Consider the following 23620-nt stretch of genomic DNA (forward strand, 5'->3'; position numbering starts at 1 on the left):
ACTGCACGCAGTATGTAGAGCATCACCATCCCCTCCTGAAACCATGTCGTCTGAGATCAGGGGAACGTCGTTGTCAATATGTGGTTTCTCTTCCATCGGACAACTGGCAGCAGTAGGAACTTTCTAAAAACCAACCCCAAAACTCCAACTTCCCATGCTTCTTTCCTGGCAGGTGTTTGAAGCTGCGTTAGCCTGGATACGATACGACCGAGACCAGAGAGAGTCGTTCCTACCCGAGCTCCTGTCCAAAATCCGCCTTCCTCTTTGTCGGCCTCAGTTTCTCACTGACCGCGTGCAACAAGATGACCTGGTCCGCTGCTGCCACAAATGCAGGTGGGACCTGGGCGTGGGGTTGGAGAATCACCGTGGGGATGGTGGCCCTCAGTGGGGTGGAGGCAGCAGGAAGGTGGTTTAGCAGCCGTAGAGACTGAAATTCTCGCTTGCTGCGGGCAGACCACCTCCCACAGCCAAAACCCAAGCACCTTCCCAGTTGTAACCCGGCAGCAGGGCCACGTCGCCTTCTAGAAGGGTTGGCCATGGTTGGGGGGGGAAGTCAGTTGATTAAATCCACAGTCAGGTTTCATCATCTCGACCGAGCTCCTTCATTATTTGGCTTTGATTTCAGGGATCTAGTTGATGAGGCAAAAGATTATCACCTCATGCCAGAGCGCCGGCCGCACCTCCCGGCGTTCAAGACCCGTCCTCGGTGCTGTACGTCGATCGCGGGGTTGATTTACGCCGTTGGAGGACTCAACTCGGCAGGTACCTTGCATATCCACTCCCTGCAGCGTCGTTTGCTGGGGGGGGATGGTGGGATCGCGAACTTCGTGAAGTGTTGAGTGGTTTCTCCTCCTCTGTGCGGTGCTTTGACCCTTCCAAGGTGGCTGTGCCCGTAGTTTAACGTCTTCTAGCTAGAAATTCTGTCTAGGTCAAGTCTATTGAGAAAAGTTATTCTCACATATCTTAAAGAATCGGCATTTTGGGGATGGTGCCCTTGCCTGTAGCAACAAGCAGGACTTGGAGGGGTCTGGGTTATGGCGTTGGGGTTGTGGGATCACACGTGCAGACACGATGGGCTTGCATGAGCCGTGGCGTAAAAAGGGGACAGAGCGCTCACGAAAGTGCTGGAGCCTCAGACGGCCTGCGCAGCCTGGGGTGCAGGGTCTGATCAGCGGGTGCACGGCCTCGTGGGCTTCGGACCTCACCGAACCCCAGCATGGCAGGGGTTGGAAGGGCCCTCTGGGGACCCCCCAGCCCAACCCCCTGCCCAAGCAGGGTCACCCACAGCAGGCTGCACAGCACCGCGGCCAGGCGGGGCTGGAATATCTCCAGAGAAGGAGACTCCCCAGCCCCTCTGGGCAGCCTGGGCCAGGGCTCCGTCACCCTCAGAGGGAAGAAGTTCTTCCTCGGGTTCAGCTGGAACTTCCTCTGCTTCAGTTTGTGCCCGTTGCCCCTTGTCCTGGCGCTGGGCACCACTGCAAAGAGTCTGGCCCCGGCCTCCTGACCCCCACCCTGCACATATTTAGAGGCATTTCTAAGGTCCCCTCTCAGCCTTCTCTTCTCCAGGCTGAACAAGCCCAGCTCCCTCAGCCTCTCCTCCTAGGAGAGATGCTCCAGTCCCCTCCTCATCCTCGGAGCCCTGCGCTGGGCTCTCTCCAGTAGCTCCTCATCTTTCTTGAACTGGGGAGCCCAGCACTGGACACAGCACTGCAGATGGGGCCTCACGGGGGCAGAGCAGAGGGGGAGGAGACCCTCCCTCGCCCTGCTGCCCACACTCCTCTGAACGCACCCAGGAGACCATTGGCCTTCTGGGCAGCCAGGGCACGCTGCTGGCTCATGGTCACCCTGTCGTCCCCCAGCACTCCCAGTCCCTCTCCGCAGAGCTGCTCTCCAGCAGCTCAGCCCCAGCCTGGACTGGTGCCTGGGGTTGTTCCTCCCCAGGCGCAGGACCCTGCACTCACCCCCATGCAGGACCTTGGCTGCCCACAGCCCGGCTGGCTTATCCCCTAGAGAAGATGCGTTCCCGTGACACCGCAGGGTTCTGCTGCCCCTGTGAGGCTGTCAGGCCCCACTGCCACCACCTGGGACTTGCCCAGTCGTGGGTACAGGGCACGGGCAAGCTTGGAAACGCTCCGCAGTCCTTTGCGTTGCGGAGCGCAGTGTATATGATTTTTTCAGAGCAGCCTCTCATTGTGAATGAGTAGAAACGTGGCTGGGAAACGCCTCTGACTGGACTTTGCTATGGGAGGGGGGAGGCTGGAGTAGGATGTGTGAGCGCCCGGAACGAGACGTGTGAGATCCTGGCTGTTTTCCCAGAGAAGAGCGGGCAAATTCCCTGCGTCAGCCCCATCTCCGGGGTCAGAGCAGCAACCGCTCACCCCTCACATGCCTCAGCTACGGGCGAGCGCGCTGGCACGGCGTTTTATCAGGTCTCCCCCTTTTTAATTTGAGTAGCAAATTTTTATGCAGGTGACTCGCTGAACGTGGTGGAAGTCTTCGATCCCATTGCCAACCGCTGGGAGAAGTGCCAGCCGATGACGACGGCCCGGAGCCGAGTCGGGGTGGCGGTGGTGAACGGACTGCTCTACGCCGTCGGCGGCTACGACGGTCAGCTGAGGCTGAGCACTGTGGAGGTTTACAACCCGGAGATGGATTCCTGGTCCAAAGTGGAAAGCATGAACAGCAAGAGAAGGTGTGTGCGTGGCTCGCTCGGTGGGAATCACAGAATCACAGAATCACAGAATAGTACGGGTTGGAAGGGACCTCTGTGGGTCATCTAGTCCAACCCCCCTGCTGAAGCAGGGTCACCCACAGAATCACAGAATCACAGAATAGTAGGGGTTGGAAGGGACCTCTGGGGGTCATCTAGTCCAACCCCCCTGCTGAAGCAGGGTCACCCAGAGCAGGCTGCACAGGACCTTGTCCAGGCGGGGCTTGAATATCTCCAGAGAAGGAGACTCCACAACCTCCCTGGGAAGGAGACCTTTGGAGCAAGAGGGGGAATAAATGAGCTCGTAGGAAGGCTGGAGGTGTTGGGTGGTGGTGGCTGTCAAGGGAGGATTTTGTGTGTGGGGCAGGAGCAAAAGAAAAAGGAGGAGTGGAGCGGTGTGGCAGCAGGAGGGGTTTGCTTGGCCGCGTCTGGGGCAGGCAGGTTGTGCTGAGCCTGGGCGCTGCTGGCTGGTGAGAGGGGAGAACCATCAACAGCTCAGCAAAGTTCATCACAGCGCTGATTTATGAGGAAAACCGTTAATCACAGAATCCCAGAATGTTGGGGGTTGGAAGGGCCCTCTGTGGGTCACCCAGCCCAACCCCCTGCCCAAGCAGGGTCACCCACAGCAGGCTGCACAGCACCGTGGCCAGGTGGGGCTTGAAAATCTCCAGAGAAGGAGACTCCCCAGCCCCTCTGGGCAGCCTGGGCCAGGGCTCCGTCACCCTCAGAGGGAAGAAGTTCTTCCTTGGGTTCAGCTGGAGCTTCCTCGGCTTCAGTTTGTGCCCGTTGCCCCTTGTCCTGTCGCTGGGCACCACTGCAAAGAGTCTGGCCCCGGCCTCCTGACCCCCACCCTGCAGATATTTAGAGGCATTTCCAAGGTCCCCTTGCAGCCTTCTCCAGGCTGAACAAGCCCAGCTCCCTCAGCCTCTCCTCCTAGGACAGATGCTCCAGTCCCCTCCTCATCCTCGTAGCCCTGCGCTGGACTCTCTCCAGTAGCTCCTCAATTAAGGTTAAGACCTCAGTAAGCAAAAAGCAGCTGAGAGGTGTGGGCTCCGAGCTACCGTTGCCTTTAAAGGGGTAAAGGAGTCTGATAAGTGGCAAGGGGGAAGCCCTCCCATTGAGTCACGAGGTTCAGAGCGGCCCCACTTGCTCTCTAAACTCTCAGAGAGGAGTCGAGGTGCGGCCGGATCCACTCCCAGTCCCAGGCTTGGCCAACGGTTTCTGTCTAAGGGGTTGGGTGTGTGGCCACTTCTCAGATTCAACATTTGCCTGTCCGAGCCCTCCCAGGGGCTTTCACTGAGACAGTTTCACAAAGTTGACACAAGAGGTGATTTATTTGAGCACCAGGTATCACAGATTGGGGATTGCCGTTGGTAAATGCGCTGTCTACAAAAGTTGAGCTCGAGGTAATGGTTTAGAGCTTTCGTTAACAACGTGTTCCCGGATCAAGTCAGGGGTGCGACTCTTACCAAAAGGCGTCCCTTCTTGGGGGGGGAGGAGAGGTTCAGGCCCATCGACCCGTCCGTCAGGTGAGGTTCTCTCTTGGCTCCTCCTCCCAAGAGGGTTTTCAAGTGCCAATTTTTATACTTCTGAAATCTTCGGCGAGGTGGGACCAAGTCAACGACCAGGTGTCGCTTGGCTCTTGGTATGTTGTGTCGTCAGAAGCGCAGCTCGACACGCCTTCGGAGCGGGGATCTGGGTACGTGCTTAGGGGGGCTTTCCCTTTCTTATCTGAAGCAACATCTGGCTGCGCGGCCTTCGTCGCACCCCAGGGGTCACTTGGTTTGCAGTGGTGGGCCATCACCCCTGACTTCTGTCTGATAAGATAAGCGAAGCTCATTGTTCAGGTCAGCTCCTCCCTTGGTTAACTCTTTGGTTCTTGACACTCAAGTCCAAGCGAGTCTTCCCCTTGCATTGACGAGTCCAGCAAGGCCGTTGAGCCACAGCTACGGAGATCTCTCAGGTTTGGTGGCATCAAGGAGTGAAATCAAAGTAGACACAACTACAGGCTGGGCAGAGAGTGGCTCGAGAGCAGCCCTGAGGAGAAGGACTTGCAGGTGCTGGTGGCTGAGAAGCTCAACACGAGCCGGCAACGTGCACTGGCAGCCCAGAAAGCCACCCGTGTCCTGGGCTGCATCAAGAGCAGCGTGGGCAGCAGGGCGAGGGAGGGGATTCTGCCCCTTTACTGCGCTCTCGTCAGACCCCACCTGGAGTCCTGCGTCCAGCTCTGGAGCCCCCAACAGAAGAAGGACATGGAGGTGTTGGAGCGGGTCCAGAGGAGGCCACGGAGATGATCCAAGAGCTGGAGCACCTCTCCTCCGAGGACAGGCTGAGGGAGTTGGGGCTGCTCAGCCTGGAGAAGAGAAGGCTCTGGGGTGACCTTAGAGCAGCTGCCAGTACCTGGAGGGGCCGACAGGAAGGATGGAGAGGGGCTTTGCACAAGGGGGTGCAGTGATAGGACAAGGGGGAACGGCTCTAAACTCAAAGAGGGCAGATTGAGATGAGGTAGAAGGAAGAAATTCTTCCCCAGGAGGGTGGTGAGGCCCTGGCCCAGGCTGCCCAGAGAAGCTGTGGCTGCCCCCTCCCTGGCAGTGCTCAAGGCCAGGTTGGATGGAGCTCTGAGCACCCTGGGCTGGGGGAAGGGGTCCCTGCTCATGGCAGGGGGGTGGAACCAGATGATCTTTAAGGTCCCTTCCAACCCAAACCATTCTATGACTCTATGATAAAGTTCTGCTGGTGAGGTCTGTAAGAGTTCGAACTGGGCTCCCGAAGGAGGTGGTCAGAGCCCCGTTTCTTCATGGTGTGACACTAGATGGTGGGTGAAGCACCGACGACCACCGTGTAGGAAGCTCCCATGCTGCTCGGAGTCAACAAAAACCCCATTTCACCATCTCTGTCCAGCGCTGGCATCTCCTTTCCCTACCAGAAAGCAGAAGAGAATCACAGCTGGGAAGGAGAGGAGCATTTTTATCGTCTGGGGAGAGGAGTTGGCAGCTGAGCAGAAGGCATTTGTGCTTGATGAATGGAGCTGCGTGGTTCCCAACCAGCCTAGCGACCGCTGCCTGGTTGGTTATTTTGAAAACCCACCTATGAAGTTGTGCAGTCATCTTCTCCTCCCCACCACGAGACAGTAGCTGCTGCCATCTTCAAACATCTTCCTGGCATCCAGGGTTTCCACTCAGCAGGAGCTGTGAAATTGTTCCCTTTTCCTCAAGCTTTGCAGCTCTTCTTCACCATAATGGTTCATCTAACTTGGGTTTTTGGTGGTCCGAGACGTTGATGGCTTGGGAAGAGCACACTGCAAGCAGCTGACTACGGGAAATCCCAGGCACGAGGCTCTGGTTTCTGGTAGAAAAGCTCCGCTTTTCCGTAGCGGTGAGGTTCCTGGGAGCTTCTCCCACAGTGAGAGGCTGTTGCTCTTCCATGTTTGGGTTCTTCTGCCTGGAAGCCAAAGCAGAACAGGCCTTGGGTGCTCTCGTGTGGAGGAAAATGGCAGTTATTGTGCAAACTGCTGGGCTCCGGCGGCACTGCCGGGGTTTTATCACCAAGGATTGCGTCGCCAAGCTTCTACAAGAAGCTTCAATGACTGCGTTTCCAAGGTGGGATTCTGGTCTCGTGTCTGAAGCGTCCCGTTTGATGGCCTTTGGGACCCAAATGTCTGATTTACGAGGTGTGATGACAGGGGCAAGCACCTTGGTTTGGTGGGAACTGGTGCATTCCCCAAGGCCGTGCAGCGATGCCCCTCGCCAGAGTTCCCACTCGCAGCGGCGGGGAGGACCCTCATGGGACGCTGGAGTCACTGGGAATTTGACCCATGATCTGGGGTCAAAATTTCTCTGTGAGTTTGGGCTTAGTGGTAGAATCATTAAGGTTGGAAAAGACCTCTGAGATCATGAAGCCCAACCACCAACCCAACACCCCCACGCCTGCTAAACCATGTCCCCAAGGGCCACATCCAGATGGTGTTTGAACCCCTCCAGGGATGGGGACTCCCCCACTGCCCTGGGCAGCCTGGCCCAAGGTCTGACCACTCTCTCAGCAAAGAAATTCTTCCCAATCTCCAAGCTGAACCTCCCCTGACGCAGCTTGAGGCCATGAAGGTTGAACTAAACGAAGGTTGAGTTCCTTTGATCGGGAGAACGGGGTGTGCTCCCGCCGCCAGCATCTTGCATGACCTGTGGTGCTCAGAGCTGAGGTGAGACCAAGTGGTGAAGCCGGGGTGAGGAGGAGGAGGCTCGGTGGGGTGAAGGAGGTGACGGCAGGCAGCGGGCAGGGTCGGGCTGTACGGATCGACCGCGCTCCGGGCGACGCGGCGGCACCGACGGCCATCTCACGGGGGGGGGTCCTGCTCTTCGTTGCAGTGCCATGGGAACGGTGGTGCTGGACGGCCAGATCTACGTCTGTGGTGGATACGATGGAAACTCATCCCTCAACTCCGTGGAGTCCTATTCTCCAGAAACAAACAAGTAAGAGCTCTTGGTGCCCTAAAGCTTGTCCGTCTGTCTGCTGCCGGGGTGGGAGAACTGCTAGTCCCGTGCCGCGGCACCGCTGGGCGTCCGGGCTGTGAAAGGAACGCGGTGAACGGCGCGGAAAAGCCTCGGTATCCCGGCAGTGGAGCAGCATCCCCCCTCGCAAGACTTTTACCTGGATGCAAGCGAACAAAACCAGGGTTTAAATCAAATTAAGTGGTGAGAGGAGAGTTGTTGGAACACGGTCTTAGAGAATCCGATCAATTAATAGTAACCCGCGGGGCCGTGTGCCGTGCCGGCGCTGACCTCTCCGCTCTCCCGGCAAGGTGGACGGTGGTGACCCCCATGAGCTCCAACCGCAGCGCCGCCGGAGTCACCGTCTTCGAGGGCCGGATCTACGTGTCGGGAGGGCACGACGGGCTGCAGATCTTCAACAGCGTGAGTCCGCGGGGTGCGGGTTCCCGCGAGCCTCGGGCAGGGATTCGTCTTTTCACAAGGGGGTGCAGTGATGGGACAAGGGGGAACGGCTCTAAACTCAAAGAGGGCAGATTGAGATGGGATATGAGGAAGAAATTCTTCCCCAGGAGGGTGGTGAGGCCCTGGCCCAGGCTGCCCAGAGAAGCTGTGGCTGCCCCCTCCCTGGCAGTGCTCAAGGCCAGGTTGGATGGAGCTCTGAGCACCCTGGGCTGGGGGAAGGGGTCCCTGCTGGTGGCAGGGGGGTTGGAATCAGATGATCTTTAGGGTCCCTTCCAACCCTTATATAATTCTGTCATTCGACTATGATCAGGGCTACGAGGATGAGGAGGGGGCTGGAGCATCTCTGCTAGGAGGAAAGGCTGAGGGAGCTGGGCTTGTTCAGCCTGGAGAAGAGAAGGCTGAGAGGGGACCTTCGAAATGCCTCTAAATCACAGAATGGTAGGGGCTGGAAGGGGACCTCTGGGGATCCCCCAGCCCAACCCCCTGCCCAAGCAGGGTCACCCACAGCAGGCTGCACAGCACCGCGGCCAGGCGGGGCTTGAATATCTCCAGAGAAGGAGACTCCCCAGCCCCTCTGGGCAGCCTGGGCCAGGGCTCCGTCACCCTCAGAGGGAAGAAGTTCTTCCTCGGGTTCAGCTGGAGCTTCCTCGGCTTCAGTTTGTGCCCATTGCCCCTTGTCCTGTCGCTGGGCACCACTGGAAAGAGTCTGGCCCCGGCCTCCTGACCCCCACCCTGCAGATATTGAGAGGCATTTCCAAGGTCCCCTCTCAGCTTTCTCTTCTCCAGGCTGAACAAGCCCAGCTCCCTCAGCCTCTCCTCCTAGGAGAGATGCTCCAGTCCCCTCCTCATCCTTGTAGCCCTGCGCTGGGCTCTGTCCAGTAGCTCCTCATCTCTCTTGAAGTGGGGAGCCCAGCACTGGACACAGCACTGCAGATGGGGCCTCACTGGGGCAGAGCAGAGGGGGAGGAGACCCTCCCTGGCCCTGCTGCCCACACTCCTCTGAATGCACCCCAGGAGACCATTGGCCTTCTGGGCACCCAGGGCACGCTGCTGGCTCGTGGTCACCCTGTCGTCCCCCAGCACTCCCAGTCCCTCTCCGCAGAGCTGCTCTCCAGCAGCTCAGCCCCAGCCTGTGCTGGTGCCTGGGGTTGTTCCTCCCCAGGCGCAGGACCCTGCCCTTGCCCTGGTTGAACCTCATCAGGTTCCTCTGCGCCCAACTCTCAAAAATGTTCACGTATGAACTCAAGGAGCAAACCCCACGTTCCCCAGCCCGTTTGGAGGAAGAGTCAGCGCGATCCAGGCGGGGCGGGAGGTCCGGGCGCGCGTTTTTTCCTGACGCTCTCCCTGTGGCCGCAGGTGGAATACTACAACCCCCACACGGGGACCTGGCACCCGGTCGCCAGCATGCTCAACAAGCGCTGCCGCCACGGAGCCGCCGCCCTGGGCAGCAAGATGTTCGTCTGCGGAGGTTACGACGGTTCGGGCTTCCTGAGCGCGGCCGAGGTGTACAGCTCGCTGGCGGATCAGTGGTACCTGATCGTCCCCATGAACACGCGCCGCAGCCGCGTCTCCCTCGTCGCCAACTGCGGCCGCCTCTACGCCGTCGGGGGTTACGACGGACAATCCAACCTCAGCTCGGTGGAGATGTACGACCCGGAGACGAACCGCTGGACGTTCATGGCCCCCATGGTGTGCCACGAGGGGGGGGTCGGCGTGGGCTGCATCCCCCTCCTCACCATCTGAGGGGGAAGCGGTTCGGGGAGGGGGGGAGCCCATCTTTTCCTGAGGGTTCGGGGCGTGACGCCCGCGGAGCTGCGTTTCCAAACAACAAAAAAACCCCTTGGCAAAGCAAAACCCCCCCAGAGGCTCCCGAAAGAGCCAAGGTGTCGAAATAACGGTGCCGCCGCGAGGAAGGACCTGCCCGGCGCCGCGGCCGAGCCAACCCTTTCCTTCTCCCACCCGCCCCGCGCCTTTGGGAAGCGCGGTCAGAGCCTCGTTACGCCGTAAAAAAACGGCTGCTTTAACGACTGGGTAAAACAGACCCGCGGCGGTGGCTCGGCGGCGTGGCGGCTCGCTCCGTTTATCCCAACAGAAATCAAACCCAACCCCAGCGGCGTCGCTTCCCGGCCGTTTCGAGGCGCTTCTTGCGCAAGAGGCCGAAGCGGAGCCGCGCTTTCTTCACCTCGCCGAGGGGTTGGAAAAGAAAAAAACACAAAACTTCTCCGCAAGAGCCGCGGGATGGAGAAACTTCGGGGTCCGTTAAACCGTCGTTGGGGGCGAGCGGCGGAGGAGGAGGAGGCTGGGACGTCCGGGACGCGGAGCCATGGTCTTCGGATTTCGAAAGGGGGATGAGGCCGAGGTGTGAATGATAAAGATGTCCCGTGTATTAACTGATTATTTAATTTTTTTCCCCGAAGTTGATGTTTAAGAGGCGTCTGGAGCAGGGAGAGGCGAGAAAACTGCGCTTCGAGCGGCGCGGGCAGAGAAATCCCACGCGGGGACGTGGAGCGAGAGCATCCGTGCCGCGGGCCAGGGGGGAAAACTGCGTGGCCATCGACGCCAGCGGGCTGCTCCGCTGCGAGGGGGCTTGGCGGTGGGCTTGGGGCCGGGGAGTCCTCACCACAGCCCCCGGCGGAGCCCGATCCCTTCGCCACCGCGGGAAGGGGACGGGCGGGGGCGAGGAGCTCGACGCTGATCCCGCCGGCAGCGGCGAAGGGACCGGGGATCTCGCCCCGCGTCGTGTTTTTGGGGGGAGCGGGGCGATCACCCCAACCCCAGCCCCCCCTAACTTGTTCATAGCCGACCCCCGGCGTCGCTCGGGGTTTGGGTGTACATGTGGATGTCAATATTTTCAGGTACTCTGTATATTTTCGGGATATATAATGAGCGCATCTGGCTATAAATTGTGATTTGTCGCCGTAGATCTCGTTTCCTCCGCGTGGATCGGCTGCCGCCGTCGCCGGAGGGGGGAAAATATCGGAGCTTTCCATGCTGCTAAGAATTAAAAAGGGAAAAAAAAACCCCAACCCACGAACATCGGAATCCAAGCGACGTTGCTTTTCGGGCCGGGAGGGGTCTTTGGGGAGCGCGATTCCTTCCCCGGGGAATTCTGTGGGGTTTTTCTGCGCGAGGGGACAGAGAAACGCGGGGTTTGGGGGGACGCAGCCCCGGTCCCGCGGGGAACATGACCTCCGGGGAGAGCGCGATCCGCTCGGCGCCATCCGCTCGGCGAATCCCCCCGTCTGAAAATTTTACAAAAAACCCCCAAATTCTGCAAAACGCGTTCAAGATCCTCGTCGTCCTCGGCAAACCCCGCCGCGCCGCCTGCCCCGTGCCCTGGCACCGGGGAAGCTTTTGCTGCGCTGCTTCTCCCCGCCCTCCGCGCGCCGACCGGGCGCTTTCGCTGTCGCTTAACGTATTTTTTTTATATTAAAACCCGGAGAAATTCATCCCCTGGCCGGCTGCTGTGGCGTCTTTGGGCGAGGCGGGGAGGGATTCCGGGCGTGATCAGCGTCCGCCGATGAGTCTGAGCTCGGGGCAGAGCGAGGGGGATGAGAAAAAATCCAATAAAAAGTGGGAAAAATGTGGGAGAGGGGAGGGGGCTCCTGGTTTTTCTCTCCGCAGAGCCGGGGGGACGCTCTCGCTACCGGCTCGGGACGTCGAGCGGCGCTGGATGCGTCCCGGCGGCGTCGGCCGTGCCAAACCGGGAGCGGACGGAGGGAAGAGGCTGGCGGTGAGGGATCGGCCCCGCCGTGCCTCCGCCATCGCCCGCGTCCCCGCACCGAGGAAAACGCCGGCAACCCGACGCCTTCCCCCGCCGCGCCGCAGGCCCGGTGTTTATCCTGGAGGAGAAGCTGGGCAAGTTGGTTGGCGATGGCCACCGCGGTCCCACCAGCGTTGGCGATGGGTGCTGTGGTCCCACTGGCGTCGGCGATGGCCGCCATGGTCCCACCGGCATTGCCAATGGGCGCCGTGGTCCCGCCGGCGTTGGCGATGGGCGCTGTGGACCCACTGGCGTTGGCGATGGGTGCCATGGTCCCATCAGTGTTAGCAATGGGTGCTGTGGTCCCACTGGTGTCGGCGATGGGTGATGTGGACCCACCGGCGTCGGCGATGGCCACCATGGTCCCACCAGCACTGGTGATGGGTGCTGTGGACCCACCAGCATTGGCGATGGGCGCCGTGGTCCCATCAGTGTTGGCAATGGGCGCTGTGGACCCACCAGCGTCGGTGATGGGTGCTGTGGACCCACCAGCATTGGCGATGGGCACCATGGTCCCGCCGGCGTTGGCGATGGGCGCTGTGGACCCACTGGCGTTGGCGATGGGTGCCATGGTCCCATCGGTGTTAGCAATGGGTGCTGTGGTCCCACTGGTGTCGGCAATGGGCGCTGTGGACCCACCAGCGTCGGTGATGGGCACCATGGTCCCGTCGGCATTGGCGATGGGCGCCATGGTCCCATCAGTGTTGGCAATGGGTGCTGTGGACCCACCAGCGTCGGTGATGGGTGCTGTGGACCCACCAGCATTACCGATGGGCACCATGGTCCCGTCGGCATTGGCGATGGGCGCCGTGGTCCCATCAGCGTTGGCGATAGGCGCTGTGGACCCACCAGCGTTGGCAATGGGTGCCATGGTCCCGTCGGTGTTAGCTATGGGTGCTGTGGTCCCACTGGTGTCGGCGATGGGTGCTGTGGACCCAGCGGTGTCAGCGATGGCCACTGCGGTCCCACCGGCGTCGGCAATGGCCACCGCGGTCCCACCGGTGTTGGCGATGGGCGCCGTGGTCCCACCGGCGTTGGCGCTGGGTGCTGAGGACCCACCGGTGTCACAGAGGGGGGTCCCCGGGGTGCTCAGCCCCGCGGCGTACCCCCAGGTCCGGCGGTGCGCGGCGCAGGTCTTCGCCTTCCCCCCTGCCGTCCCGCTGTCGATGGCGGAGTGCGGCCAGCAGCCGATGACCCCAGGGGGGTGGCCAGCGGTGGGGACGTGTCCCCCCCCACTTTGGGGACACTTGGCAGGCTGAAGCCCACCCTGATTTTCCCCCCCCCCAGCCCCGCTCCCCTGGCACCCCCGAGCCGCCAGCGCGGGTCACCCATCATCATCCTCGCGGCGTCCTCGCCCCGCCCTGTCCCCAGCAGAGCTGGAATGAAGATATTTTGGGGACCTGCGCGTGTTGGGGGGGGGGGGACACGGGTTGGGGGACTGGGGGGGACCCCTCAGCCTTGCCCCATCGCCGTTGCCCAAGGTTGGGGTTGCACAAGCCCGGGGGGGGGCCCCAATGCTCCCTGGGGTCCCAACCCCCCCCCTGCACCCCACTGGGAGCGGGGACGGACCCCGAGCCCTGCAACCCCCCCCCCCACCCACCCAAGGGGCTCCCAAGGCTGGGGACCCCCCCCCCATCCCCGGGCAGATGAGCCACCCCCCCCACTCGGGACCCCCCCACCCCCAAATAACGGCTGGGGCTCGGGGTTTCCGGAGGGTGGGGTGGGGGGTGGGAGGGGGCTGAGCCCGGGTGGGGGGGATAAAAGGGGCCCCGGGGGGCGGCGGCGGGGCCAAGGATGCGGAGCTGCTGGGTGCTGGTGCTGGCGGTGCTGGGGGGGGCCCGCGCCCCCCCGGCCCCGGTGCCCCTCGCCTACAGCCAGGCGCTGGCGCAGGCCGTCGACTCCTTCAACCAGCGGCCCGAGGTGCAGAACCTCTACCGGCTGCTCAGCGCCGACCCCGAGCCCAGCCCGGTGAGTGACCCCCCCCACCCACTCGGGACACCCCCACCCACTCGGGACCCCCCTGCTTTGGACCCCCCCTGGTCCTGGTACCTGGCTCGGGCGGCTCGGTGCCTGTGGCCTGAGCCCACCCCGGTGAGGGTCAGCCCACTGGTGACCCCCCCACTCGTGACCACCCACTCGTGCCTCCCCCACTCGTGACCCTCTGCCCACTCATGACCCCCACTCATGACCCCCCCACTCACTCATGAGCCTCCACTCGTGACCCCCACCCACTCGTGATCCCCCATTCATGACCCTCCACCCACTCGTGATCCCCCCCTCACGACCCTCACCCACTCATGACCCCCTACTCATGATCCCCCCACTCGTGACTCCCACTCATGACCCCCCGCTCACACGTGAGCCTCCACTCATGATCCCCGCACTCAGGCTGCTCAGTGCCCACCCTGAGCCCACCCGGGTGACCCCCCACCCACTCATGACCCCACCCACTCATGACCCCCAACCACTCGTGACTCCCACTCATGACCCCCACTTGTGACCACCCACTCATTAATGATACCCCACTCGTGACCCCCCCACCCACTCGTGATCCCCCCATTCATGACCCCCCCTCACTCATGAGCCTCCACTCATGAGCCCCCCACTCAGGCTGCTCAGTGCCTGCCCTGAGCCCACCTCCGGTGACCCCCACCCACTCATGACCCCGCCACTCGTGACGCACCCACTCGGACCCCCATTCATCACCCTCCACCCACTCATGACCCCCCCACTCGTGACCCACCCACTCAGACCCCATTCATCACCCTCCACCCACTCATGACCCACCCACCCACTCGTAATCCCCCCACTCAGGCTGCTCAGTGCCCACCCTGATCCCACCCACGACCCCCCCCACTCGTGACACCCCCCCACTCGAGACCCCCACTCACGCTCTCCCCACTCATAATCTCCCACTCAAATCCCTCAACACCCACCCCAACCCCACCCCAGTGAGTGCCGCCCACTCATGACTTCCCTTCTCACTCCCACCCACTCTTGACCCCCCACCCGTGCCCCCCACCCACGCATGACCCCCCCACCCACGCGTGTCCCCGCAGGGCGTGGACCTAAGCGCGCTGCCGAGGCTCAACCTGACGCTGATGGAGACGGAGTGCGCCGCCAGCGCCCGCGTCAACCCCAACGACTGCGACTTCAAGGAGAACGGGGTGAGGAGGAGGAGGAGGGCGGGGAGGAAGGCGCGGGGGGGGGTGGGACACGCGTGGGGGGGGGTCCACGCGTGACGCTGGGTGTGTGTCCTCCACCCCACCCCAAGGCCATCAAGGAGTGCGCGGGGCCGGTGCAGTTCCTGCAGAGCTCCCCGGAGATCGACCTGCGCTGCGCTGATGCCTCGGGGGACGTGAGTGGGGGGGCACCCACGGGGGGGGGGGGGGTCCTGGGTGGGGGATCTTGGGTGGGGGGTCCTGGGTGCAGGGTAGGGGTCCTGAGTGGGTCGTGAGTGGGGTCCTGGGTTGGGGGTTCTGGGTGGGGATGCTGAGTCCTGAGTTGGTTCCTGAGTGAGGTCCTGAGTGGGGGGGTCCCCCGAGTGGGGGTCCCGAGTGGGGTCCCGGGTGTAGAGTCTTGGGGGGGGGGGGGCTTGGGTGCAGGGTGGGGGTTCTGAGTGGGGTCCTGACTGGGGTCCTGGGTTGGGGGATCTTGGGTGGGAGGTCCTGGGTGCAGGGTGGGGGTCCTGAGTGGGGTCCTAAGTGGGGGTCCCGAGTGGGGGTCCCAAGTGGGGTCCCGGCTGTCAAGTCTTGGGTGGGGGGTCTTGGGTGCAGGGTGGGGGTCCCTGAGTGGGGTCCTGGGTGTGGGATCTTGGGTGGAGGGCTGTGGGTGCAGGGTGGGGGTCCCCGGTGGGGGGTCCTGAGTGGGGTCCTGGGTGGGGTCCTAGGTGTGGAGTCTTGGGTAGGGGGTCCTGGGTGGGGGTCCTGAGTGGGGTTCCGGGTGTGTGGTCCTGAGTGGGGTCCTGGGTGTGGGGTCCCTGCTGTGGCGTCCTGGGTGCAGGGTGGGGGTCCTGAGTATGGTCTTGGGTTGGGGGTCCTGGGTTGGGGGTCCTGGGTGCAGGATGGGGGTCCTGAGTGGGTCCTGAGTGCGGGGTCCTGAGTGGGGTCCTGGGTGGTGTCCTGGGGTTGGGGTCCCTGCTGTGGGGTCCTGGGTGGGTGTCCTGGGTGTGGAGCCTTGGGTGGGGGTTCCTGGGTGCAGGGTGGGGGTCCTGAGTGGGGTCCCTGCTGTGAGGTCCTGGGTGCAGGGTGGGGGCCCCGGGTGGGGGGTCCTGAGAGGGGGATCCCGAGTGCGGGAGTCCCGGGTGGGTGTCCCGGTTCGGGATCCTGGGTGCGGGGGGGTCCCGGGTGGGGGTCCCGGTGGGGGTTCCGGGGTGGGGATCCCGAGGCGGGGGGGGGGGGGGGGCGGGGGGTTCCCGGGTGGGGTTCCCGGGCCGGGGGTCCCGCCGCGGGATGCCGTGTCCGGGTGCGGGTCTGTGGGGGGGGTCCGTCCCCCCCCGCCGACCCCCGCACCCCCCCCCCCCCGCAGCCGGCGCTGGTGCAGCGGGGCCGCTTCGGGCGCTTCCTGAGCCGGCTGCGGCGCATCCAGCCCCGCATCAGCTTCAACATCCGCGCCAGCGGCTCCGTGCGCCTGGGCTGAGCAATAAACGGGGGGACCGAGCCTCCGCCTGCCTCGCGTGGGGGGGACACGCGTGGGGGGGGGGCGCCGGTGGGGGGCGCGCCGGTGGGGGGGCGGGAGGAAAGAGTGGGTGGGGGTCGCGAATGTGTGTGGGGCATGAGTGGGTGTGGGGCATGAGTGGGTGTGGGTCACGAGTGGGAGGGGGTAACGAGTGGGTGGAGGCAGGAGTGGGGAGACACGAGTGGGTGTGGGTCAAAAAGGCACGGGTCACGAGTGGGGAGCCATGAGTGGGTGGGAGTCTAGAGTGAGAGGGTGTCACGAGTGGGTGGGGGTCACAAGTGCGAAGTCACGAGTGGGAGCGGGTCACGAGTGGGTGAGGGTCACGAGTGAGTGGAGGCAAGAGTGGGTGAAGTCACGCATGTGTGAATTCACGAGTGGGTGAGGGTCACGAGTGGGTGGAGGCAAGAGTGAGTGAAGTCACGAGTGGGTGAGGGTCACGAGTGGGTGGAGGCAAGAGTGAGTGAAGTCACGAGTGGGTGAAGTCACGAGTGGGTGAGGGTCACGAGTGGGTGGAGGCACGAGTGGGGAGTCACGAGTGGGTGAAGTCACGAGTGGGTGAGGGTCACGAGTGGGTGGAGGCACGAGTGGGGAGTCACGTGTGGGCAGGAGACTAGAGTGGGTAGGTCACGAGTGGGTGGGGTCGCGAATGTGTGTGGGTCACGAGTGGGGCATGAATGGGGAGTCACGAGGGGGTGTGGGTCACGAGTGGGTGGGAGTCTAGAGTGGGAGGAGGTCACGAGTGGGTGGGGGCAGGAGTGGGAGCAGGTCACGAGTGGGTGGAGGCGAGTGGGAAGTCATGAGTGGGTCGGAGTCAAGAGTCGGTCAGGGCACACATGTGTGTGGGTCATGAGTGGGGAGTCAGGTGTGCGCAGGAGACTAGAGCGGGTGGGTCACGAGTGGGTGGAGGTCATGAGTGGGTGGGAGTTGTGAGTGGGGAGCCATGTAGGAGTCACGAGTGGGTGTGGGTCACGAGTGAGTGGGGGGCCAGTGGGTGGGTGTCTAGAGTGGGAGGAGATCACGAGTGGGGAGTTATGAGTTGGTTGGGGGCACGAGTGGGGAGCCAGGTGTGGGCTGGAGACAAGAGAGGGTGGGTCACGAGTGGGTGGGGGTCACGAGTGGGTGTGGGTCACAAGTGAGCAGGGGCCACAAGTGGGAGGGGATCACGAGTGGGCGGGAGTCAAGAGTGGGCGGAGTCAAGAGTATGAGGTCACAAGTGCAAGTGGTTGCAGGTCACGAGTGGGTGAGGGTCACGAGTGGGGAGACATGAGTGGGCGGGAGTCTAGAGTGGGAGGTGGTCACAAGTGGGTGGGGGTCGTGAATGGGTGGGGGCACGTGTGGGTTTTGGTCACGAGTGGGGAGTCAGGTGTGGGCAGGAGACTAGAGCGGGTGGGTCACGAGTGGGTGGAGGTCATGGGTGGGTGGGGGTTGTGAGTGGGGAGCCATGTAGGAGTCACGAGTGGGTGTGGGTCATGAGTGAGTGGGGGGCCAGTGGGTGGGTGTCTAGAGTGGGAGGAGGTCACGAGTGGGTGGGGTCACAAGTGGGTGAGGGTCATGAGTGGATGGAGGCAGGAGTGGGGAGTCATGAGTGGGTGGGAATCAAGTCGGTGGGGGCACACGTGTGTGTGGGTCACGAGTGGGTGGGGGTCACTACTCGGCAGCCATGAGTGGGCAGGAGTCTAGAGTGGGTGGAGGTCACAAGTGCATGGGGGTCGTGAGTGGGGAGTCAATAGTGGGTGAGTCACGAGTGGGTGTGGGTCACGAGTGGGTGTCGGTCACAAGTGGGTGGCATCACGAGTGGGGAGCCACGTGTGGGTCACAAGTTGGTGGGGGTCACAAGTGAGTGGTGGGCACAAGTGGGGAGCCATGAGTGGGCAGGAGTCAAGACTGGGTGGGGCAGCGTGGGTGTGGGTCATGAGTGGGAAGGGTCGCCAGTGGCAGGGCATGAGTGGGCAGGAGGCAAGACTGGGTGTGGGTCATGAGTGTGTGTAGGTCATGAGTAGGTGGGGGTCGCGAGTGGACAAGGGGCCACAAGTGAGTGGGGATCACGAGTGGGTGGGGGTCACCAGTGGGGTGGTCACAAGTTGGTCAGGGGGTCACGAGTGGGGGGGCCATGAGTGGGTGGGGGGGGCACAAGTCGGGGAATCACGAGTGGAGGCTCCTGAGTGAGAGGGGGATCGTGAGTGGGGGGGGTCACAAGTGAGAGGGGGGCACAAGTGGGAGTCACGAGTGGGCGGAGGGTCACTGGTCAGGGGGATCATGAGTGGGTGGGGGTCACGAGGTGGGGGGATGATGAGTGGGTGGGGGTCACGAGGGGGGGATTATGAGTGGGTGGGGGTCACGAGTGAGGGGATCATGAGTGGGTGGGGGTCACAACTGGTGGTCAGGAGTGGAGGGATCATGAGTGGGTGGAGGGTCAAGAGTGGGGGGATCATGAGTGGGTGGGAGTCAGGAGTCGGGGGATCATGAGTGGGTGCGGGTCACGATTGGTGGTCAAGAGTGGGGGATCATGAGTAGGTGGAGGGTCACGAGTGGGGGGATGATGAGTGGGTGGGGGTCATGAGGGGGGATCATGAGTGGGTGGGGGTCACGAGTGGGGGTCATGAGTGGAGGGATCATGAGTGGGTGGAGGGTCAAAAGTAGGGGTCATGAGTGGAGGGATCATGAGTGGGTGGAGGGTCAAAAGTGGGGGATCATGAGTGGGTGGGGGTTATGATTGGTGGTCATGAGGAGGGATCATGAGTGGGTGGAGGGTCAAGAGTGGGGGGATCATGAGTGGGTGGGGGTCATGAGTGGGTGGGGATCACGAGTGGGTGGAGGGGTCAAGAGTGGGGGGATCATGAGTGGGTGGAGGGTCACGAGTGGGGGTCATGAGTGGGTGGAGGGTCATGAGTGGGGGATCATGAGTGGGGTGTCCTGAGTGGGCTGCACTCACCGGGAAGCACCAGGCCCCAGCCTGTTGTTTCGGGGTGGAAGGGGACGACACACAGGGTGGGGGGGTCCCGAGTGGGGGTGACACGTCCCCCCTGCCCTGGGGGGGTCCCCAGCCCCGGGAACCCCTTGGATGGGCACAGGGGGGGGTCGCAGGGCTCGGGGTCCGTCCCCGCTCCCGCTGGGGAGCAGGGTGGGAGTCAGGGCGGCGCAGAGGACCTGGGGGGACACCGGGAGCGTTGCGGGGCCGTTTACTGGAAGCAGAGCGCCCGGGCGGGGGGCACGGGGGGGACACGGGGGACAGGGGGGACGCGGCGTGGCCCGCTCAGGGTTTGGCCTTTCCGAGGTTCAGCCTGTCGCGGATCCAGATCCTTCCGCACTGGAAGAAGCCCCGGAGCCGCTCCTTGATCCTGGCAAAAAAATCCCCGAGCCTGGACGTCCCGACGCGGCCGAACTGGGAGGAGAAGCAGCGGCGTGAAACCTTGGGGAGGCATCCGGGGGTCCGGGTGACCCCCCCGGGGACGAAGCCCACGGCAGCAGGGGAGGAGAGCGAGTGACGGAGCTTGGGGACACGGCGGGGACGATGCCATCTCGGTCGCGTCCTTACCGTGCCGGGCACCATCTCGCAGGAGAGCTCGACCGTGGGCTGCTGCTGCTCGAGGAAGACGAAGCCCTGGCACCATCTCAGCACCTGCGAGGAAGAAGAGGGGGACACGGGTGAGACGAGGCCACCAGGAGCCCCTCCGTGCCTCAGTTTCCCCATCGGCTGGCTCCCCGCCGGGGACGAAGCCTCACCCCGGGCCAACGCGTCTTGCAGGCGGTGGTGGCCGTCGCCGGGGTCCGGCACCAGGTCTCCTCGACGGTGAAGCTCAGCTCCTGCCGGCTCTGCAGGTCCCCGGGCTGGGAGAGGGGACAAGGACACGTCAGGGGACCCCGCAGCATCACCCGGCCCCGAGACAGAGGGGCCACATCCAGCCCAGCGATGGGGCAGCTCCAGCCCCGCAGAGGGTTGGACCCAGCCCCACAACGGGTGGGATTCAGCCCCCAAATGGGTTGGATTTAGCCCCAAAACAGAGTGGGATTCAGCCCCCAAACGGGTTGGATTTAGCCCCAAAACGGGGCAGGATTCACCCCCCAAACGGGTTGGATTTAGCCCCAAAACAGGGTGGGATTCAGCCACCAAACGGGTTGGATTTAGCCCCAAAACGGGGTGGGATTCAGCCCCCAAACAGGTTGGATTTAGCCCCAAAACGGGGTGGGATTCAGCCCCCAAATGGGTTGGATTTAGCCCCAAAACAGAGTGGGATTCAGCCACCAAACAGGTTGGATTTAGCCCCAAAACGGGGTGGGATTCAGCCCCCAAACGGGTTGGATTTAGCCCAGAAATGGGGTGGGATTCAGCCCCCAAAATGGGTTGGATTTAGCCCAGACACGGGGTGGGATTCAGCCCCAAAACGGGTTGGATTTAGCCCCAAAATGGGGTGGGATTCAGCCCCCAAACAGGTTGCATTTAGCCTGGAAACGGGGTGGGATTCAGCCCCCAAAATGGTTGGATTTAGCCCAGAAATCGGGTGGGATTCAGCCCCCAAATGGGTTGGATTTAGCCTAGAAATGGGGTGGGATTCAGCCCCCAAACGGGCTGGATTTAGCCCAGAAATTGGGTGGGATTCAGCCCCCAGATGGGTTGGATTTAGCCCAGAAAAGGGGGTGGGATTCAGCCCCCAAATGGGTTGGATTTAGCCCAGAAACGGGGTGGGATTCAGCCCCCAAACGGGTTGGATTTAGCCTAGAAAATGGGGTGGGATTCAGCCCCCAAATGGGTTGGATTTAGCCCCAAAACGGAGCGGGATTCAGCCCAAAAATGGGCCGTATCCTGCACCGCCCGGAGCCGGCGCATCTCCCGTGCCGGAGGAGCTCAGCACTCACCCAGCCAGGCCGGGACAGGGCGTCGCGGAGCCGCAGGACGTAGGGAGCGACGGCCCTCGCGTTGAGCAGCTCCACGGCCGCCACCACGGCGTCCCCGTAGCTGAGGGCCCAGCGCGGCGACGCGGTCGGCGGGACGGACGCGGTCATCTTCGGCGTGGATTCGCCCGGCCGCGGCGTGGTGGCTCTGGTCAGTCCCAGCAGCAGCAGCAGCAGCACCGCTCGGCACGGTCCCATCATGCCGCCTGCCACCCGTCGCGCTGCCGACCCCTTTTATGGCAGCGCCGTCAAGGGTTGATGGGTACGTAGGGTGACACCACGTTGGGTTCCTCGCCCCCCGCTCTCCCACGGGGCTGGATGAAGAAGCCACCCTGCCCCACGGCCGGGGCTTTCCGGCCCCCCGGGGTGTTTTATGGCTGGGCGGAGCAGTGAAGACAGCTGTCCCTCACGGCAAACAAGGTGGGTTTGACCAAACACCAGCCTCAGGAGTGGTCACCCTCTCCAAGGCCAAGCAGGAACGGCCAGGAGGACGTCAAGGAACCAAGCCCAGAAGATGACCCTCGGTTCAACCCCTGCCTGCACCACCACACGCGGCGAGGGGAAGCCCAAAGCCACCCAACAGGTTCAGAGCTCCTGGCCGGTGGAGGCCATCAAAGATGTTCTCCAAGCAGCTCGTAAATCAAACAGGGACAAGCGCGCCCGGGTCAGAGCTGGTGGGAGGCATCTGGGAAGTCCCCAGGGATGGATGCTGTCAATCACAGACCCATAGGACAACCCAGGTTGGATGTGGAAAGACCAAGCTCCAACCAGGTCCAAACTTCTGTGGGGAAGGGACCCTAGATGGGATTCTCTCACACCCCATCTGGGTTCATCTTGAGAACACCCAGCCAAGAAGACTCCACCATGTCCCCAGGGAGGTTCTTCCAGTGACTAACTGGTATCACTGGACAACCTAAATTGAGATAAAACCTCTCCCGGTGCAACTTGAACCCGGTGCCCCTTGTCTTCTCCATGTGGCTCCTGGAAAGACCCTTTGACTGCTGTGACGAGATGCCCCCAAAACCTTCTCCTCTCCAAGGAGAAGAGGCTCATCTCCTTCAGTCTTTCCCCCTAGAGCAGGTTCTCCAGCTCTGTGACCACTGTCCTGGCCCTCCTTGGGACCCTCTCCAGTCTGTCCACATCCTTCTTGACTTGTGGGGACCAGAACTGGACATGCCACTCCAGGGGTGGCCTGGAGAACGGCCTCTGGAGCCAGGCGATGGAGGAGCCAATGAGGAGAGGTGGTCCGCCGGACCTCCCGCTTACAAAGAGGACGAGCTGGTTGGAGATGAGGTCAGGGGCAGCCTTGGCTGCGGTGACCATAGATGGTGGAGCTCAAGATCCTGAGAGGAGGGAGCTGGGCAGAAAGCAGGATCACCACCCTGGACACCTCAAGAGAGAAGAATTTGGCCTCTTCAGGAGCCTGCTTGGAAGAATCCCATGGGACACAGCCCTGGAGAGAAGTGGGGTCCAGGAGAGCTGTTTGGTTTCCAAGGATCATCTCCGAGCCAAAGAACGGACCATCCTGACGGGCAGGAAGCGAAGGGAGGTGGCCAGAGCTCTGCATGGATGAGCAAGGAGCTCCTGGCTGAGCTCAAGGACAAGAAGGACGGGGACAAGAGGTGGACGCTGGGACAGGTGACACAGGAGGAAGATGCAGACACTGCCCGAGGTGCAGGGTTGGGTTTGAAGAAGCCAAAGCCCTCCAGGGGTTTTACCCAACAAAGTGGTGGTTGGGAGCCATCAGCATGGACTGGAGACGGGCTCAACGGCCAGACCCAGAGGGTGGTGACCAGCAGCAGAAGGTCCAGATGGAAGTTGGTCACTGGTGGTGTTCCCCAGGGGTCCATACCAGGGCCAGAACTGTTTCACATCTTTGTTAACAATCAAGATGATGGGGCAAGAGCACACCCTCAGCAGGTTTGTAGATGACGCCCAACTGGGAGGAGTGGTTGATACCCCAGAAGGCCATGCTGCTGGCCAGAGGGACCTCAACAGGCTGGGGAGATAGGTCAGCAGGAACCTAACGGAGTTCAACGAGGAGAAGTTCCAAGTCCTGCACCAGCAGAGGAAGAACTCCAGGCACCAGGACGTGCTGGGGGCCATCCTGCAGCTCATCAGAGAAGGCCCTGGGAGTCCTGGTGGACACCTAGGTGACCGTGAATCAACACAGGAACTGGTTGCTCAGAGAAGGCACTGAGAGTCTTGGTGGACACCTAAGTGACCATGAGCCAACACAGGAACTGGTTGCTCAGAGAGGTTGTGGGGTCTCTGGTTTTGGAGACACACAAAACTCCACCGGACGAGGCCCTGGGCAATCTGCTCCAGCCTAGCTGGCTCTTGGCAGGGTCCCTGACAGCCCTTCCATGCTTCTCCAGCTTGAGACAAGCTTTTGGAGAAGCAAAATACCAAATTCCTTCCAAATTCCTCCAAATTATTTCTAAATTCTTCAGTTCCTTCCAAACACTTCATTTCCTTGATGTCCATCTAATGTCCTGACTAAAGTCCACCTACCTGGACTTTAGTAAGGTCTTGGACACTGTTCCCCACAGCATCCTCCTGGAGAAACCAGCAGCCCATGGTCTGGACGGGTGCACTCTCTGCTGGATGAAGAACCAGCTGGATGGCCGAGCG

At 62.2% G+C, this 23620-nt stretch overlaps 3 protein-coding genes across 5 annotated transcripts in view; 2 read left to right on the top strand and 1 right to left on the bottom strand.

Moving 5' to 3' along the window:
- The window catches only part of KLHL18 (kelch like family member 18), a 36146-nt gene extending 25041 nt beyond the window's left edge, over nucleotides 1–11105 (top strand). For 2 of the 3 annotated variants that reach the window (XM_075419967.1, XM_075419969.1), the window contains exons 5-10: nucleotides 173–333; nucleotides 626–762; nucleotides 2455–2692; nucleotides 7072–7176; nucleotides 7506–7617; nucleotides 9013–11105. In XM_075419967.1, the coding sequence (XP_075276082.1) occupies nucleotides 173–333; nucleotides 626–762; nucleotides 2455–2692; nucleotides 7072–7176; nucleotides 7506–7617; nucleotides 9013–9399 (1140 nt within the window). In that variant the 3' untranslated portion in view covers nucleotides 9400–11105. The remainder of the gene's footprint in view (nucleotides 1–172; nucleotides 334–625; nucleotides 763–2454; nucleotides 2693–7071; nucleotides 7177–7505; nucleotides 7618–9012) is intronic. The other variant, XM_075419968.1, reaches the window with a different exon arrangement.
- A 2108-nt stretch (nucleotides 11106–13213) lies between these two features.
- On the top strand, nucleotides 13214–16057 carry LOC142361071 (cathelicidin-2-like). Its single transcript, XM_075417500.1, has 4 exons — nucleotides 13214–13387; nucleotides 14479–14586; nucleotides 14694–14777; nucleotides 15947–16057. Exons 1-4 carry the CDS (start codon nucleotides 13214–13216, stop codon nucleotides 16055–16057), a joined length of 477 nt encoding a protein of 158 aa, XP_075273615.1.
- A 3292-nt stretch (nucleotides 16058–19349) lies between these two features.
- Nucleotides 19350–21378, bottom strand: LOC142361072 (cathelicidin-B1-like). The gene is made up of 4 exons (XM_075417501.1): nucleotides 20951–21378; nucleotides 19820–19924; nucleotides 19632–19715; nucleotides 19350–19478 (listed from the first exon to the last, which is right to left on the bottom strand). Exons 1-4 carry the CDS (start codon nucleotides 21185–21187, stop codon nucleotides 19350–19352), a joined length of 555 nt encoding a protein of 184 aa, XP_075273616.1. The 5' UTR covers nucleotides 21188–21378.
- Between the last annotated feature and the right edge of the window lie 2242 nt (nucleotides 21379–23620).

This window comes from Opisthocomus hoazin, chromosome 4, assembly GCF_030867145.1.
Source record: "Opisthocomus hoazin isolate bOpiHoa1 chromosome 4, bOpiHoa1.hap1, whole genome shotgun sequence".
Classification (NCBI taxonomy): Eukaryota; Metazoa; Chordata; class Aves; order Opisthocomiformes; family Opisthocomidae; genus Opisthocomus; species Opisthocomus hoazin.